Source organism: Nymphalis io, chromosome 29, assembly GCF_905147045.1.
Source record: "Nymphalis io chromosome 29, ilAglIoxx1.1, whole genome shotgun sequence".
Taxonomy (NCBI): domain Eukaryota; kingdom Metazoa; phylum Arthropoda; class Insecta; order Lepidoptera; family Nymphalidae; genus Nymphalis; species Nymphalis io.
Genome location: NC_065916.1, coordinates 3,176,832 through 3,196,539, shown reverse-complemented (window position 1 = coordinate 3,196,539; position 19,708 = coordinate 3,176,832). Strand labels below are relative to the sequence as shown.

Here is a 19,708-nt window from a genome sequence, read left to right as displayed (position 1 = left end):
GGCTGTTACCGTTACTGTACTGTTACTATAAACAAAAAATCGTCTCTTAAATATATTAAACATAAATATAATAGAATTAAATCCTGTAAAATGAATTCCACAGTGTTCCAAATATTTTTAATCACGCCAAACATTCAGAGTATTGCTACAGCATACTGTATATTTTCTGCTAATTAAAAAGAAAATTACAATTACTTTACAACAAAGGCCCAAACAATACTTCTCAGAAAATTATAATGAAACAACATTCTTGCCACAATTCAACACGGTCATGATTTATACGTAAATTATTTTTACTGTTTATTTATTTATACGACAGCCTCAATGATCAAGCTTTTAAGGTTGATGGTGCATTGACGATGTAAGCGGTTGACGAAAGCTACGTCGCTGAAACTAGCCGACAGAGCTAGCCGACAGATGACATTCCTGAGCCTAAACTTTTCTACGCGACTGTACTGTACTTTGTTGCTTATATAACTCTTGAACGCGTTGACTTAGAATCTTGAAATTTTGTATGCAAGTCAATAAAAGATACCCAAAAAAGATAATAACCACAAAAATGCGGCGCAGAAATTTTAAATACAGTTTTTTTACATTTTCTGATGTAAAGGGAGCGCGGCTTATTGATAATGGGCAATAAGCATATAACTCTTGAACGCGTTAATACAATATACGCAATTATACAATATCCCTTTACGTCAGAAAATGTAAAAATACTATATTTAAAATTTCTGCTCCGCATTTTTGTGGTTATTTTTTCTTTAAGGTACCTTTAATTAACTAGCATATAAAATTTCCAGTTTCTAAGTCAACGCGTTCAAGAGTTATATGCATAGTAGCCAAGCTCAATAGACCGCGCTCCCTTTACCGCAGGAAAAATGCAGGAAAAAAAAGCTCAGGAATGTCATCTGTCGGCTAGTTCTGTCGGCTAGTTTCTTCGACGTCAATGGTTAACATTTCTTACAATGTCAATTTCTATGGGCGTTGGTGACCACTTACCATCAGGTGGTCTATATGCTAGTCCGCCCTCCTACTCTATAAAAAAAAACACGAGACTCGTTCCATAACCAAGATTAGTGTCATCAGCATTCTGATACGTTATTTCTCTTTATGGACTCCTAATACATAAATATCATAATTATTAGTTTGTAATAGTATATAATCTATATATCTATTTTATCTATTTTGAATAATATCGATAGTCTAATGATACAGACATACGTGACATTTCATTCGACACACGAAGGTTTCCTCGTGATAACAAAAATGAAGCACATTTAAAAGCGGTACATGTCTAGTTTTGAACCCACTATGTTCGGTTCATTATCAGGTGTTCTTGCCACTACGCTCTCATCATTAGTTATTAGTATGATCTATGCTAATAGCTGAAGAGTTCAACGCGCCACCAACCTTGGGAACTAAGATGTTATGTCCCTTGTGCCTGTAATTACACTGGCTCACTCACCCTTCAAACCGGAACACAACAATACCAAGTACTGCTGATTCACGGTAGAATATCTGATAAGTGGGTGGTACCTACCCAGACGAGCTTGCACAAAGCCCTACCACCAGTAAAGTATATATAATAACGTCAAATTATTTGGCAAACTCATCAAGTAAAATGGGTCACAGCAAGTCATTACCTTGCAACAGACATCCCTCGCGTTTATCGCTACTCAGATTTTATAGCTCGTAAATTTTATAACGCCATTTTATAATTAATAAACAATTTTAGGTGTGATTTCGTTAAATTAATAGAATTATTTATGGGACTAGTAATAATTGATGCCCATGTATATTATGCTTAGTGGGTGTTTAGTTAAACACTGATTTATCTCTTTCTGATATTATTGATTTCACATTCGAAAGACACAGCATTGTTTAACTATTTATTTATTTATTTACGTAATACTTATTGCACAACATATAAATAACATAATAGTAATAGGAAACAATCAAACAACAAATAGTGCGCAAAGCGGTCTTATCACTTATTCAATCCCTAAAACAATATTTATAAATAAGGCCGTGATAGACAGCAGTAAAAGCTATATAGAGGCAAAATTGCCTTATCGTTAGAAAACTTGCAGTGTTTTAACTTGCACAATTATGTGTTAAATTTCATTTTCGGGCACATTAAAGTTATTGTGATTGAATTTACAAACTCTACTTTATACCTGGACCCCCTGTTCTGCAGTCTTATAAACTAGCCACTCCACCCATGATCCGTGTAAATGACGAAGGACCAACATCACATCGAGCCCGTATTAATACCAAACCAAGACCCATACTAGCATCGATTTCATCATCATCATGTTAGCTGAAAGAAGTCCACTGCTCGACAAAGGCCTCCCCCAAGGATTTCCATGTTGCCCGGTCTTGCGCTGCCCGCATCCAACGGCTTCCCGCGACTCTTTTTTTCTCTTCGATCCACCTTGTAGGGGGCCTGCCCACGCTGCGTCTTCGGTTTCGTGGTCGCCATTCGAAAACCTTTCTGTCCCAGCGGCCGTCATTTCTGCGAGCGATGTCCACCCACTACCACTTCGATATAGCAAGTCTTAAACATCGATTAAAGTCCTTTTAATGTTACTAGCATTTCTCTTTTTGAAAAAATTACTAACATTCCAATTTGCTCCTCCAATCAAGCGTACAGCTTGTGTTAGCAGTGGGGACGACAATAGACCAAAGTCAGATTCGAACGCGTGACTTTTACTCTACTCTCCTTACTACTCATGTTGTATTGTTTATATATAGTAAGTATTGTCATGCATAAATTATTAATCCTTAATAGTTTTTCTTCAGAGGCGCTCATACCTTAACTCCGATCCTGTTGAACGAGATAGTAACCTCGATTTAATAAATTAAATCATTTACAGCTCAATATCTAAAATTTATTATCAAGGACGGGCTAAATATGAAACGTGTACCCTTAGCTATAAGAAAAAAAACATTCGCCCTTATCTTCAAAGGTAGTAAAGCCAGATATTTTAATAGCTGTTTATAAGAAAAAACGTAATGCGATTAATTTATTAATCGAAATAGGACTCTATTACATTCTACTACGGTTCATTTTAGCTCAAAATATTTAAAGGGAAGATTTGTATGAATTATTTTGTTTGGAGCAAACCACGTAAATATGGCTCGTATATAACTTTCTCCTTCTTTCCAACTCGTTAGAGCAGGAGCGCGTGTTCCGTACTTTCATATTATATTATTTTAGACTTATTAAGCTTAAACGAAAAGTTTCTATGTGAATGATAATAATCCTGTATTTGACAAGACTTAGTTAAATTGCGACATTGATCATTATTGTGTTCTGGTGGAAGGGTGAGTGAGGTTAGTTCCCAAGGATGGTGGCGCATGCAAGGAATGTTTAATATTTCTTACGGTGCCAATGTATATTTGGCGTGAAGTTAGGTGGAGGGGCAGATGGACAATCAGATGGTGACGTACTTACCACCTACCTATATTAAAACCCACTGCTGGGCTAAAGGCCTCCTCTCCTCTTTTTTTTTTGAGGAGAAGGTTTGGAGCTTATTCTACCACGCTCCAATGCGGGTTGGTAGAATACACATGTAGAAGAATTTCAGAGAAATTAGACACATGCAGGTTTCCTCACGATGTTTTCCTTCACCGTAAAGCAAGAGATGAATTTTAATCACAAATTAAACACATGAAAATTCAGTGGTGCTTGCCCGGGTTTGAACCCACGATCATCGGTTAAGATTCACGCGTTCTCATCACTGGGCCATCTCGGCTTAGATGAGATAATTCGACTTTGACCAAATCAGTTCGCTTGCCTATAAATAAAAAATAAGTAACCATGCTAGATATATCTTTATGGCTTATATATAAGGAATTAAATCATTCCACCCGTACTCAGCATCAGCTTACGTGAGCTGTCCGTCTCTATATTAAATCACGCGCCCTCAGAGAGGGGGAGGGCTGTGAGTGACAGGAGGTAGAATGTGACGTCATAGATATATTTATATAGCTATTTCTTGCGTGTTTCTTGTTTATATAATTACCTTTATCTTTCAAAGAAATAATCAAATCAAATTAATGTAACTGCGATCAAAAGCTAGATGTTCATTGAACAGAACGTGTGTCTTTAAACTGAAGGTTACTTGTTCAAAGCCAGGCAATTGCTTCTGTGCTTTCAAGAGCTTAATTTTCAACCAGAAGCTTTGGAGATTTTCCTGTATGCCGCTTCAATGTAGTCATGTACTACATGCAGGATGCCTCGCGATATTTGTCATCGTCGAGAACGAGATCTATTACAAACACAAATTAAGTTTGAAAACTATTATGTCCGGATTGAACCCGTAATCATCAGCTAAAATTCACTTATTATAGCCACTGGGCCATCTCAATTTAATAATGGATCAATAAACGAAAGAAAATTTTATATGAACGTACTATTATTCCCATACGTGTGGGGGGGGGGGGGTTGTTAGGTACCATATGTCCTTGTCTGTACTCCTGACAACGTTTATAAAAAAAAAGATTAGTTAAGTTGTGAAAGCGTAACAAATCAAACCTCTATAATATTAGTTGGGATTTCGCTTCATAATGTATATTTTGCCTTGTTCATAATTTTGCCATTATTAAAGCGTGTGACATATAAACGTGAAATAAATAAAGAATATAAACAGACGGACGGAAACAAAATGCTTAAAAGTGGGCCAAGTTCGGCGCGTCTCGCTTCAAGTTAAACCGCAGCGGGGCTGCGCTGTGGCCTTGTCTTATTTAAACATATATAAGACAATGCCCTGACTTCCTATTAATGCATAACGAGGTCTGGGACCAAGGATTCCGTACAAACTCGTTGGAGTAAAATTAGGTTTTTTGTGATATAACAATAATTGTGCTCTTTGACATTGCTTCTTGCCAAATTTCATGATTCTAGATCAAAGGGAAGTGCCCTATTCAAGTTTGATTTTTTCACTGCTCCAAAGTATAATATCCTGGGGGACATTATTCACACACGGCCATCTGATCCTAAGCAGAGCTCGTACTATGGAAACCAGACAACTGATATACTACATATACTACTTTTCTTTTTGTAAATACATACTTATATAGATAATTACACCCAGACTCAGGACAAACAGACATGTTCATGCACACAAATGTCCGTGGTGGGAATCACAACCTTCGGCGTGAAAGACAGGTATCTACCAACCACGCCAACCGGCCCGTCAAGAATTGCAGAGTATTCCATATTAATCTCAAATCGATACTTCCACGCGTTCCTGAGAAATACGATCTTTTTTCCTTTTGAGTTACGGAACCCTAAAAACGTAGCCGCCGCGGGGTGGCACATGTGTAACATTGAAATTAATGATTGAAATCATTTATCATGAAAGAAGAAACAATAAATAATTATGAAGAAAATTCAATAAACATAGATTTGTTAATAAAACGATTTTATCGTTCTTATTACTATAATAATTTATAACTTGATGGTAGGATACTTACCACCCATGAGTATTCGACCGGCTAACAGCGTTAGTATTGTCGTTTTCTGGTTTGAATAGTAAGTAAGCCAGTGTAACTACAGACACAAGGGACATAATAGCTTAGTTACTGAAAATTTAGATGAAAATTAAGCTTTAAACAAACAAGGTCACACACAACAGCTAAAGTTTTAATAGCTTGTAAGCATAATAACAACGCGTTAAGGGGTCGATTGGATGACGCTAAGTTTGGGTGAGGATGGGGGGTGCGTCCCTCTTAAAATCAAAAGCTTATAAAATCTTCTATAAGTGTAATCTTCATTACAAAATTGAAAACTTTAATTTAGAATCTATAGCAAATGGCCGAGATGGTACAGTGGTTATAACGTGTGAATCTTAAGCGATGACTGTGGGTTCAAATACTGGCAAGCATTAAATTTAAACGTGCTTAATTTGGATATAAAATTTATCTCGTGGTCAGCTGTGAAGGGAAACATCGAGACGAAACCTGCACTTGTCTAATTTCACAGAAATTCTGTCACATGTATAACTATACGCATTGGAGCAGCTCGATGGAATAAACTCTAATCCAGCCCAGCTGTGGAATATTCACAGGAGGTTACTATTTATTTATTATCGCTATATATTTTTGACAGTCGAGATGGCCTAACAACAGTCGATATGGCCCAGTGGTTAGAACGCGTGAATCTTAACCGATGATCGTGATCGTGTAGGAAAACATCTTGAGGTAACCTGCATGTGTCTAATTTCATCGAAATTATGCCACATTTTTATTCTACCAACCCGCATTGAAGCAGCGTAGTGGAATAAGCTCCAATCGCCCACCTAACCGGACACAAGAATATCGTATTGATATAGTACATTGTGTATACCGCAATATCTATCCAGACGGGTTTGCACAAAGCCCCACGAAGTAAATTTTTTTTCATTAATTTAAATAAAACAACAAAAAATCTTTTTAATACTGTTAGTAATATTTTAAATGAAAAAACACACAATTAGCTAAATTAAATTCACTCACAAAGACTTCGCGAAATGTAATTTACGTTTTGTGGTTGAATATTTTGAGATCAGCTTTTTTTTTCTTACTTATCTGTGGACTGTGTATTAATCAATGGAGCCGCCACAGATAACGAAGTTAATTCCAACGGAGATTATCAAGTGTACACTTTTTACTAGTTTAGTAGTTATCACGGATGGTTACGTATCGTGAGGCTCTGTATTCGAATCCCGGCGAAATGAAAAAGTTCGCATAATTCAATTATTGGTTTAGGAATTCATAGAGAACAAATATTCCAACATTCATTTTTATTTATCTAGTTATAAGCCATTGTAATGACAGTCAGTGCTTCAAAAACGAATCTGCACTATCATTTCCAGGTACCCCCGATCGATTACCTGCGCCAAGTGACCCTAGACCTGGGCGGCGAGGGTGTGCTGGGAACGATCAGCGAGAGACACATGATAAGGCGGGTGCCGCCCACGCATACTCCACAAGTGAAAAGCAGCGTCAGGACTCTAATCAGACGATTCAACGAGGTATATACACCTATTATAATATATCTTTTAATTATTTAAAAAAAATTATGTGTAAACATTTTAGCTTTCGGCACACGGTATGGGCTAGCTGAGAGTTCAAACTTCAGATGACGTCATCTGACGTCAGCGTAATATTAGTTATTGTAAGTCTGTCATTGTGTGCGTGAGGATGGGTTCATGAGCTTACATGTTCACACAACAATTCCCGTGAATGCCTGAGTTACCTTTTTTAAATAAAACAATTTTATGTATATATAGATGATATTAAAGTCGATTTTTGTTCGTGCCATCTTTTCCTTGCTTCCTTGGGCATTTGATATCGGTTAAAATCATCATCGTTTCCAAATTACGTGTTCATCATATATATTACCGTTAAAGAATTTCTACAGACTAATAATAATAATAAAATATTTTATTTCGACCAAACGGGGATCATAAATACAAATAAATAGTAAAAAATAAATTACAATAATACAAATCCGAATTAAATCAAATCAATTCAAATTCACACTAATCAAAACAATCAATCACATTAAATTATATTAAATTAGACTAAATCAACTATATAAAAGACGGGTTAAATCACATTAAATAAAATTAAATTACATTAAATTCCATTAAATTAAATTCCATCAAATTAAATTCCATTAAATTAAATGCCATTACTAAAATTCTATTAAATTAAATCAAAACATCCATGAATTTCTTAAATTTAATTGCTAAGCGAATTACATTTTCCGCTCGTAACTATTTAAACAGGAATCAATAGATTTCTTAATTTTTATTAATATTTGCTCTTAATATAAAATTGCAATTATAACGTAATAATGTACAACAAAAACTAATACAAATGTTCGTGTATATGGCATGTGTTACTACTCGCTAGCGATAGATGGCGCTAATAAAATCTCTCAGTTTCTTGAATCGCGCTGTCTAGATTCGCTACTTATTTAGACAAAATACATTATAGTGTGAACAGTGGAAAGCTCTTCCTTAGTTATATTTAATTTGATCCCCCCATATTCGTTCGGCATAAATAGTTAGTACATATAATAATAATGGAAGCGGTTTGAACGCGTTAAACGTGCTCCACTTCCGCGGGGTTGTAGCGTGATATTAAAAGCTTATCCTTAAGAATTGGGCTGTCCAATCCAAAAATATTTTTTTCAAATACGTCCGGCACTTCCATAGCTTAACGCGCTTAAACAAAATAATATTGCTAGAATATCATTACATATTTATACATATCATATGCTGCTTTTTTTAAACTAATGCTAGTTACTTTCGAAAGCAGCTGAAATATACTACGCAGCATTGGTTTCGCTACGTAATCACTGCTTTCAAATCAAATCAGAACATACTATATCCAAGTAGGCTCGGGCGAGCACTTTTGAATCATTTTACAAGATTAAATTGAAAGCTACCACCGGTTCGGAATGTAGATTCTACCGATAAGAACCGACAAGAAACCCTGTTACTCTTTTTCTAAAATCAAATTACATAAATTGAATTCTTATTTATCCTGCATGGAAATCAATGAAGATCAATTCCACACTTTTTTATCTCAAACTTAAAATCAAAGTCAAAAATCTTTATTCAATACAGAAGCGTTACACTTACTTATTGATTGTCATAAATATACCACCGGTACGGAAATAAACACCTCAGACCTGAGAAGAACCGGCGAAAGAAACTCAGCTTGACTTTTTTTGATATCTCATCTTTTACATAAGTACTTTATATAAGCACAACAATAGCTTATAATTTAATTTGAAATAACCTAGAGGTGATCGTTTCATTCCCAAGGTATGCAATCATTTAAAGTACTTATCTATATATTTATACATATATATAATTGTCATCTATATAATTCTCTATTGAGTAACACGATTTATTATATTAATTCACTGGTGGTAGAGTTTTGTGCAAGCCTGTCTGGGTAGGTACCACCCACTCATCAGATATTCTACCGCCAAACAGCAGTACTTGGTATTGTTGTGTTCCGGTTTGAGCCAGTGTAATTACAGGCACAAGAGACATAACATCTTAGTTCCCGAGGTTGGTGGCGCATTAGCGATGTAAGCGATGGTTAACATTTCTTACAATGGGCGTTGGTGACCACTTACCATTAGCCCATACACTCGTTCGCCAACCTATACCTATATAAAAAAAATATTAAAGTTCTTGTTATATAAATTGATTTGTTTGTGCTTCATTACATAGCTTTTAAAGATTAACGTTACGAGATACAACGTTGTTTGTGGAAAATTGCATGTTCACGCTTGATAAAGCAAAGATTGCGTTATTACATGCAACATGAGGTGTACATACTACGAGTATACACTTTTATTTATTCAGTTCAATGACTTCGAGTATGTTAATAAATTTCAAAGGAGCTTTTATTTAATCCAGAACCGATATGGCCTAGCACCACTGAATTTTCATGAGCTTAATTTGTGTTTATAATTCCGTGTTGACATCTGCAGTGTTTGTATCAGCTAAGTGGAGTAAGCTCTAAGCTTCCTCAAAAAGGAGAAGTATTAGCCCAGCATTGGGACATTTGCAGGCTTTTACTTTACTGTCCATAATCGCCATCTCTAGTATGGATGGCCATTTTTAGGTTCCAATCCAGAAACTCCTTAGTTGTCGCCTCTTGTCGCCAGTGTCCCCAACGCGTCTTCACTGAAATGGTGTAAATTTTCAAAATTTCATAAGTTAAACACGAAGCGAATAACAGCGTAGCGCTGCAAATAAAAATGCATAGACTTTCGTAAGTTCGATACTTTGAGTAACATCTTAGTCTCAGTCTGCTTATACAGTGTTCGTCATAGCTATCTGAGATGCAAAAGAACGCGCGACTTCTTTGTAAAAATATCCCGCGGGAATCTAAAACTTTCGAACTGTTACTGGCCTCGTTTCTGATTCTTTAAAGGAACTACTCGTAGTTACGCCACAAATTGATTTACTTTATATTTATCTACGTGTACCACTTTTTAAACCATGATTTTCTCAAAGAGTAGTCTCCGTAAAAATTAAAACATCTCATTAATTGTGTTTATACTGATTTTTCTTGAATAGAACTTTACGATTCTCGATATTTTAAAAATATTATATTCTTTCTTTGGTCTAATGGATTGATGTAAGGCCGCAGACCCGGAGGTCCTGGGTTCAATTCCCAGGTCTGGCCAGTAAAAAAAGTTATTGGGTTTTTCTGTCAGAAAATTCTGAGTAGCAGCCCGGAGTCTGGAAGTTGGAAGTGTGTACACTCCCGTGCCTCGGAAAACACGTAAAGCCGTTGATCCTGCGCCTGAAATCTTTCCGGTCGTGTCGGACTGCCGTCCCATCGGATTATGAGAGTTAGGGAATAGAGAGTGCACCTGTGTTTGCGCACACACTTGTGCACTATAATATGTACTGCGCAGTTGGTTAATCTCTCTTGAGATTGGCCGCCGTGGTTGAAATCGATTTGGAGGATATTATTACTCGTTCTTAATTTTATTTTATTAATTACGAAGCCAATGATATATATTATGATATACATTTTCTTATTGCTTATATAAAAATATTGTAACCAAATATATACCAATTAGAGGCTTACTTAACATTCAAATAAAAAAATCTCAACAACATTCAAATAACAAAATATATAAATTAATTTATAATTTTTATTATTTATTTTTGATTGATTCGCTGCTTCGATGATAACATATACTAACTACGTAACAATATTACAGTACAGTATAGTAACAGCTTATTAATGTTGCCCACTGCTGGGTTAAGGCCTCCTCTCCCTTTTGAGGAGAAGGTTTGGAGCTAATTCCACACGCTGTTACAATGCGGGTAAGTAGAATACACATATGGCGTAATTTCAATGAAATTAGACACATGCAGGTTTCCTCACGATGTTTTCCTTCGCCGTCAAGCACGAGATGAATTAATAAAAGTAGTGCTTGCCCGGGTTTGAACCCACGATCATCGGTTAATATTCACGCGTTCTTACCACTAAGCCATCTCAACTATAACAATATTCATAATACTAAAATCTCATAATTATGAGTTGCTGAATAAAAATGCACCCTCGAATGCTATTTATATCTACATATATATTCATACAAATATATATCCTGATGGGATTTTGCACCCAACTTAGTACTGGGAATGTAATGGAGAGCCGTAACTATAACCGAATCTGATAATAAAATTGTCTAATTATTATAATTTTTGTATTGCATTATAAGCTTGTGAAGTTATTAGTATTTAAAAAGGCCTTAATTATCTAAAATCCACTGAAGCAATCACCATTTGAAACAATCGGATAATCCGGAAATAATTTAATAGTCGATACCGGAACTGAAACCGGTAAAACCCACTCATCACACATTCTACCGCTAAAATCGCAGTTCCGGTTTGGAGGGTGAGTGACCCAGTGGAACTACACTGGCACATAATTTTAGTTATGGTTATTATATTATAATGTTTGAAATGGTTAACGGTTTCGATTCCCACCCAGGACAGACATTTGTGTGCATGAACATGTCTGTTTGTCCTGAGTCTGGGTGTAATTATCTATATAAGTATGTATTTACAAAAGAAAAGTAGTATATGTAGTATACCAGTTGTGTGGTTGTCATAGAACAAGCTCTGCTTAGTTTGGAATGAGATGGCCGTGTGTGAATAATGTATCAGGATATTAATATTATTAATCAAATATTTTTTTATTCGCGTAACTTTATAAATACTTTTGAATCTTCATGTAAAGTTTAAAAGTATTGAATTTAATGTAAAGCTAAAATCGGTTCGAAATGTTTTATAGAAGAACCGGCAAGAAACTCAGCAGTACAGAGTCAATTAAATACATTCTCTATCTATTCAATATTACAGACAAAAATAACAATAAAAAAATAATATAATTGTACGAACAGAGTTATCTCGGTAATGTCACGTCTGATGGAGACACAAAGGAGATTGATCGTTCGAGATTACAGAATCAATAAATTTTTGAAGCAAAATAAAAATTATTTTCGGGAAAATTTATTACTTTTTTGAATGAATTACATCTTTACTTCTATAGTAATGTAATGGGTGCTCGTAATTGACAGTCTAAGGGTAGCTTCCCATGGTGCGTGATCCTAAGGAATATTCAAGCATGGCTGACGACCATTTACTGATGGTACAGCTTTGTGCAAGCTCATCTGGGTAGGTACCACACACTCATCAGATGTTCTACCGCAAAACAGCAGTACTTGGTATTGTTGTGTTCCGGTTTTAAGGGTGAGTGAGCCAGTGTAATTACAGGCACAAGGGACATCTTAGTTCCCAAGGTTGGTGGCGCATTGGTGATGTAAGCGATGGTTAATATTTCTTACAATGCTAATGTCTATGAGCGTTGGTGACGAATCGCAGTTACCGTCAACGCTAACGAATAAATAAAAAACTCGTGCATAAGCACTAGGCACACAGTTGAGTGGTTAAAAGGTAAAAGCATAATAAAATAACACATACAAACTTACTTTCGTATTTATAATATTAGTTAGGATTCAGACTAAAAGAGGATATCACTAGTAACGTAAATACGTACCAATGCGTTCAAAATAATATATTTAATCTCGCGTTATGCATCCCTTTTTAAATATTGGTATGTCTGATTGATGTATATACACAATGGGCTTATTTATTTATTTGTATCTCCAACAGTTCATTTAACACACACTAAAACACGCTTTACATTAACTTAAAACTATCTATGCACGACCGATTACAGGAAAACACACCATTCAAACACAATTACAAAAAAGGTAACAAAATATACAAATAAAAAAATTAAAACAGAAATAAGAAATATTTTATATTAGCTTCTAAGTGAAATTACTATATTACACCAGCTGTTGGTGAATCTTAAATGTTCACGGGTTCAAACCCAAACGAGGACCTCAAATTTTTTTATTGTTTAGTTTGTTTTAAACCCATATCGAGCTTTGCGTTGAAATAAATCATCAAACATCGTAAAATATATATTTTATATTGCCGGCAACTGGATCCAGTAACAGCTGCGAACCTCGTTTCGGAGTTTTCAATCAAATGGATGACGTTATATCTGTTTGATATTAATAGTCTAGACGCCGTGAGATCGTTTACTATGAAAGACAGATTACTACTTTTTTCAGCCTTTTGCCGTCCACTGCTGGACTAAAGACTCCCAACTATCCCGATCTTGGACAGTCCGCATCCAGTATCTGCCACCTTTTTTAAATTATCGGTCTAATATGTATATATAGTCTACTTTTACTAATATTAAAAATGATAAAGTGAGTTTCTATGTTATGCTTCCACGTCTTAATCACTGACAGAGAAATGCAGATAAAGTACTATCCAAGTAACTGGTTTGTATATAAATATATATATAATCTTATTAGGCGGCACTGAATTTTCATGTTCTTAATTTGTGTTCATAATTCATTTCGTGTTTGACGGTGAAGAAAAACATCGTTAAGAAACCTGCATGTGTCTAATTTCACTGAAATTCTGCCACATATGTATGCCACCAACCCGCATTAGAGCAGCGTGGTGGAGTAAACCCCAGACCTTCTACTCAAAAAAGGAGAGCAGGCCTTAACCCAGCAGTAAGACATGCCCAGGCTGTTACTATATATCTATCTGAGATTAAAATTATATATAAAACAATTAAATCAGTTCAAGAGTTGATGGTCTAGGTAAGTTTAAAGTGGGACCACTCAACGTTGACACGCAATTAGAATAATTACGCAAATAGATTCACAGTTTTAATTCATTTCAATATTCTCGAATTTAATAACACTTACGTTTTAACAAATCTCTGGTGACTCAGTGGAATATATATTTGGTAGCACTTTGTGAAAGCAATATAAGTAGGTACCACCCATTCATCACATACTCTACCGCCTTACTTCTATGCTTAGTATTAGTGCTCAAGTTTGTAATGAGCTGTCGTCGTCAGCCAATCACCACCCATGCTGACTTGCCTCTCCCAAGAGGCGCCATATCTCCCGGCACTCCGCATTCCGCATCCAGTCGGATCCCACCACCTTCCCACCTTCTTCAAGTCTTTGAAGTGAGTAAGCCAGCAAAAGGAACATTAGACCTTAATTCTCACGGTTGGTGGCAAGTTGACTATGAAGACGTGGTTAATATTAATTACAGTATTACTTAACGTACTTTTACAGTAACGTTACTTACGTAACAGCCTGTAAATGTCCCACTGCTGAGCCAAGGCCTCCTCTCCTTTTTTGAGTAAAAGGTTTGAGGCTTACTCCACCACGCTGCTTCAATGCGGGTTGGTAGAACACACATGTGGCAGAATATCAGTGAAATTAGACATATATAGGTTTCCTCGCTATGTTTTCCTTTACCGAAAAGAATTAAAAACTTCAGTGGTACTTGCCCAGGCTGTAACCCACGATCATCGGTTAAGATTCACTCGTTATTACCATTGGGCCATCTCGGCTTTTTCTACTTGCAGTGCACACGTTTTTTGGCGACGGTGACCACTTACCATCAGGTGGCTCATTTGCCAGTTACCTACATGTTATAAATAAAAAAATAAAACACGTGGATGTCATATGTCGTCTTCTGGTTCCAAGCCGGAAACGTACACTTGAATTATTATTTATTCAAGTACGCCACAAGCACTTTTGAATCTTTAGTATAAAAGTTTAAAGAGGGCTTTAAGCGAGCGGTGGAGCCGCTGGTTCGGAATGTGTTCTGTCAATAGACCTCACGAAAAACACAGATGTTTGTTACAATTAATAACATCAAACTGAATTTAATAATTTATTAAAACTGCAGGATGTATTAAAAATATCGAGAATGTAGATAAATTGCTATTCATCAAACATTATCGGATACGTGGTGCTTACAATACAAATTCCCAAAAATAAATGATCGTTATCTGTTGGGCATAGGCATCTCCTATGGCACGCCACTGAGCTCGATCTTCAGCTCTTAGTCTCTATCCGCTGCCAGCCACTTTGCGTATATCATCCATCTAGCCAGAGGGCAATGGAATGATTGTCAATAGTGCGTTAAATACCACAAATAGCTTAAATAGCTTGGTGAGATTACATTCTACTAAACATCTAGCAGACATACATACATGATAATTTTTATTCTGAAATTGCATTCGACGAATATTCTTTCAATATACATCCATCCATTCTGACATTTAATAACGTAGCTACAAATTGAAATCATAATAATCAATCTACACGACCGTATGTACGCGAACGCGACCCGGCTTCGTGAATATAATCGGTAAACATATTTATCATCGCCGTTCGCTTCCCCTCCCTACGTTAATTGGACTGCCTCATTGATCTAATGGCGAGAAAAACCAGGGATTGCTTCTCGTTCGTTGATCTCCTGGACACGAAACGCTCGCTTCATAACCAAGATTGGAGTCGTCCGCGTTCGTGAGACCTGACTGTGTTTGATCTCCACGTACACGAGACACTCACTCTATAACCAAGATTGGAGTCACACGCGTTCGTTGAAACCTTCTCACTGTGTATGATCTCCTGGTACACGAGACACTCACTCCATAACCAATATTGGAGTCACACGCGTTCGTTGAAACCTTCTCACTGTGTATGATCTCCTGGTACACGAGACACTCGCTCAATAACCAAGATTGAAGTCAAACGCATTTGGTGAGACTTTCTCACTATGTATGAACTCTTGGTACGTAATAATAGACTCGCTATTATTCTGTACCATATTTAACTATTTTTTGAATGGTCTGTCTTGTTTGTCTAAAGGCTATTTTAATAAGGCTGCACGCAGATCCCTAAGATCATGGCTTCAAGGCACAGTAACCAGCCTGGTATCGAAAAATAAATGGCAACATCTGTCGATACTTGCGGGAAGATTTTTGACGTAGAATTAAAGATGGCGTGAGAAGTAATAAATATTTCGGTACAGCAACGCGAAGTGAAAGCAAATACATCACCATCCTTTAATGCATCGTAATTTCTTAAATAAAGATCTAATCTTCTAAAATGGCTATTTTTTAAACTCCTAATGTCCATGTTGGTGTAAAACGGTAATTGTCTGCGTCGCAGAGTCATTAATAACTCGAGCTTAGCAGACTTTATTAAATTAAAAGAAAGATAAATGACACACCTCTTTTATATATTTTATTTATTTATTCTAATATTTTATTTAGACATATTTAGTAGATATATATATCTGGGTATTTGTATAACATTAATAAATGTGTAATAGTAAATATTTAAATATCCACCTGGGTGGTGAAATTATTGTTTGCAAATATTTTTAAGGGTGAGTGAGCCAGCGTATTACTAAATGAAAATAAATAAGATAGACAGAATTTTTTTTAAACACATCACAACAAATACACAAAAAATATAATAATAAATTTTAAAAAGATAAAAAAGTCTATAAAGTTATATGAAATCCAAAATAGATGAATTAATATCACACCCAAGGTTGACAGCGCATAGACAGTGTAATGAGTAGGTCCTTGCAGAGCCCGAGTATAAGCGACGGCCACCACTCACCGTCATATTATCCATATTTATTTGTTTGAATCAAAATGACCCAATTGAGTTTTACAATTCAATTTGCTTAAAGAAAGATATCGGGAGAAAACCTGCATATTATGATAATGAAAATGAAAATGTATTTCAAGCGGTAGTTGGATCGCGCTTACTTAATGCTTATACCGTTCCGTTTTGTTTACCGTTCTACTTAGCCTACAGTACACTAAATAGAAGATACACGTGTCTACATTATTTATTCAAACTCAATTTATTGTTCCTGCGTTTTGTATGACAATTATTTAGTTATTAAACTTTAAATTTCGCTTCCATATATTTGTCAATATTATTTCCTTGTGTGTGCTTCGTTAGTTCAGTGGTTAGCTTATAAGGTTGTAAGCTGCTAGTCCTGGATTCAAACTCCGAGTTGGGCCAATAATATTTTCAGATTAGATATCAGTAGTAGAACAGAACCTTGAAGTTGGTAGTATTTTATGGAATTATGTCGTTTTCGATATATACACATACATATATACAAATACCGGACTTGTACGCCCGAGCCTCGCGCAGTGTTTTTGTTTTTTTGTGATAAATATTTTTTCCCTTAATACATAAATTGAAATAAATCGTTAGAGCCGTTTCCGAGAGACACAATGACATATACAATAATTGTTCATTTGTTTAATATTATAATATAATAATAATTTCCTCCAGACCGATTCAAACTTCAAACGAGGCGTGAAGAGGCATCTTGCGGGCCGGCAAGACGAAGGCGGCTAGTGCAGAACGTTTTTCCCGTCTGTACTGGCCGTCGTCGCGTTTGGACTCTACTACCACTTACCATCAGGTGGAGTAGAGTCATTTGCCCTCCCGGCGATATAAAAAAAAAAAAAAAAAAAAGATTTCGGCCACTGCGGCCAATCTCAAGAGAGATTAGCCAACTGCGCAGGAAATATTATAGTTGACAAGTGTGTGCGCAAACACAGGTGCACTCTCTATTCTTTAACTCTCATAATCCGATGGGACGGTTATCCGACACGACCGGAAAGATTTCAGGGTCAGAACCAACAGCTTTTCGTGCTTTTCGAGGCACGGGAGTGAACACACTTCCAACTTCCAGACTCCGAGCTGCTACTGAAAATTTTCTGACAAAAAACCCACTTTATTTATTGGCCCGACCTTGGAATTGAACCCAGGACCTCCGGGTCTGCGGTCTTATATCAAGCCACTAGACTAACGAGCCACCAATATTATAATATATGTAAATTATATATGTATATATAGACACGCTCATAAACAGACAAACACAATACCAAGTGACGGTGTAATTATTACACTTATTTCGGCCTAGCTCTCATTCGCATTGTCTGGACTGTAAGATGAACGGTCATATGATGGTAAATGGTCACTAACATTGCCCAGACATAGGCGCTGTTAGAAAAAATCCATTCGTTATATCGTTAAAGCGCCACCAACCTTGGAAACTAAGGCGTAATGTCCCTTGTTACTTTAGTTACACTGGCTCACTCACCCTTCAAACCGGAACACATCATTACTAAGTATTGCTGTTTGGCAGCTAAATACACATATGATGCATGGGTGGTCCCAGTCAGGCGTGCACAGATTAAAAAGCGTCTAAAAGAATCGTGAAACAAAAGGTGAGGCAGGATAGCGAAAGAAGCGTTGTGTTGTTATAAACAATATTTATTAAACAGGCAGAGTGATCACCCTGCTCGAGTTCAACAATAATAATGATCGTTCATTGTAAATACATCGCTATTTATACAAAAGTTAAATCAGTATAATGTTGGTAGGTGTAAAAATCATTTCACGAAATTAAATAACATTGAAACAAAATTTATAATCAAATTAACTTAAATAAATATTAGGTTATTCTAAATTATATACGCGTTGGTCGTAGCGTTTAGTTTAACATTCGTTACAATAACAATTATAAAAAAATACATACACTCTATATCTTCAACGTAATCGGGTAAAATAAATCTGTGTCAAGGAATGTGTATGTCGAGTGTCTCCCCACCACCGAGCCGCCAAGCCCCCTAATTCCTAACATATTGTTTCAACAATTCGTCCCTGTGTTTAACAAGCGCGTGACATTGCTTGGCACGTGACATCATTAGGGGGTATCAAGAGTAGTGATGTATCTGATTATCGATATATGTATAGGGAGTTAATTTTTTTTGGACTTGTTAGAAATATACTTTTATAATTAGATTAATTGAAATCATTGATAAATAAGGCGTAGTACTCATTTATTACTAAATATTATTTATTTTATTTATTATTATATTATGCAAGATATATAAAGTGATATAAGGCCGCAGATCCCGAGATCCTGCGTTCAAATCCCAGGTCAGGCCATTAAAAAGTTATTGGGTTATTCTGTCAAATAATTCTCAATACCAGCCGTAGAGGAAGTGTGTACATTCCCGTGCCTCGGAAAGCACGTCAAGCCGTTGATCGTGGGCCTGAATTATTTCCAGTCGTGTCGGATTTACCGTCCCATCGGATTATGAGAGTGAGGAATGAAGTGCAGTGTTGGCGCACACACTTATGCTCTGTAATATGTCCTGCACAGTTAGCTAGTTTTCCTGGAGATTGGTCACCAACGCTGGAATCGGTCAGGAGGATACCTTCATCATATAATAATTTAATTAAATAATTAACATAGGCATTCGTGTCGATAGAATATTCATTCCAAACCAGTGATAGCTTACATTTATTTTTATGTAACAGTAACAAGTCTGTGATTGTTAACAGTGGTGGGCTAAGGCCTCCTCTCCTTTTTTGAGGAGAAGGTTTTGGAGCTTATTCCACCACGCTGCTCCAATGCGGGTTGGCGGCATATACATGTGGCAGAATTTCAGTGAAATTAGACACAGGCAGGTTTCACGATGTTTTCCTTCACCATTAAGCACGAGATGAATTATAATCACAAGCACATGAAAATTCAGTGTTGCTTGCCCGTGTTTGAACCCACGAATATCGGTTAAGATTCACGCGCTCTTACTACTGGGCCATCTCGGCATGGAACTGAGAGTTTACATGTTTACAAATAAATTCTCGCGTACCTCAACCAGATCAATGGCTTAGGAGCGTATACAGAACAAACAAACAATGACTAATTTTTATTCATAT

General features: G+C 36.2%; 1 protein-coding gene across 1 annotated transcript in view; it reads left to right on the top strand.

Moving 5' to 3' along the window:
• The window catches only part of LOC126779437 (1-phosphatidylinositol 4,5-bisphosphate phosphodiesterase epsilon-1-like), a 93,553-nt gene that overhangs the window by 7,595 nt on the left and 66,250 nt on the right, over positions 1–19,708 (top strand). Inside the window, exon 3 of the mRNA XM_050503359.1 lies at positions 6,861–7,019. Within this exon, the coding sequence (XP_050359316.1) occupies positions 6,861–7,019 (159 nt within the window). The remainder of the gene's footprint in view (positions 1–6,860; positions 7,020–19,708) is intronic.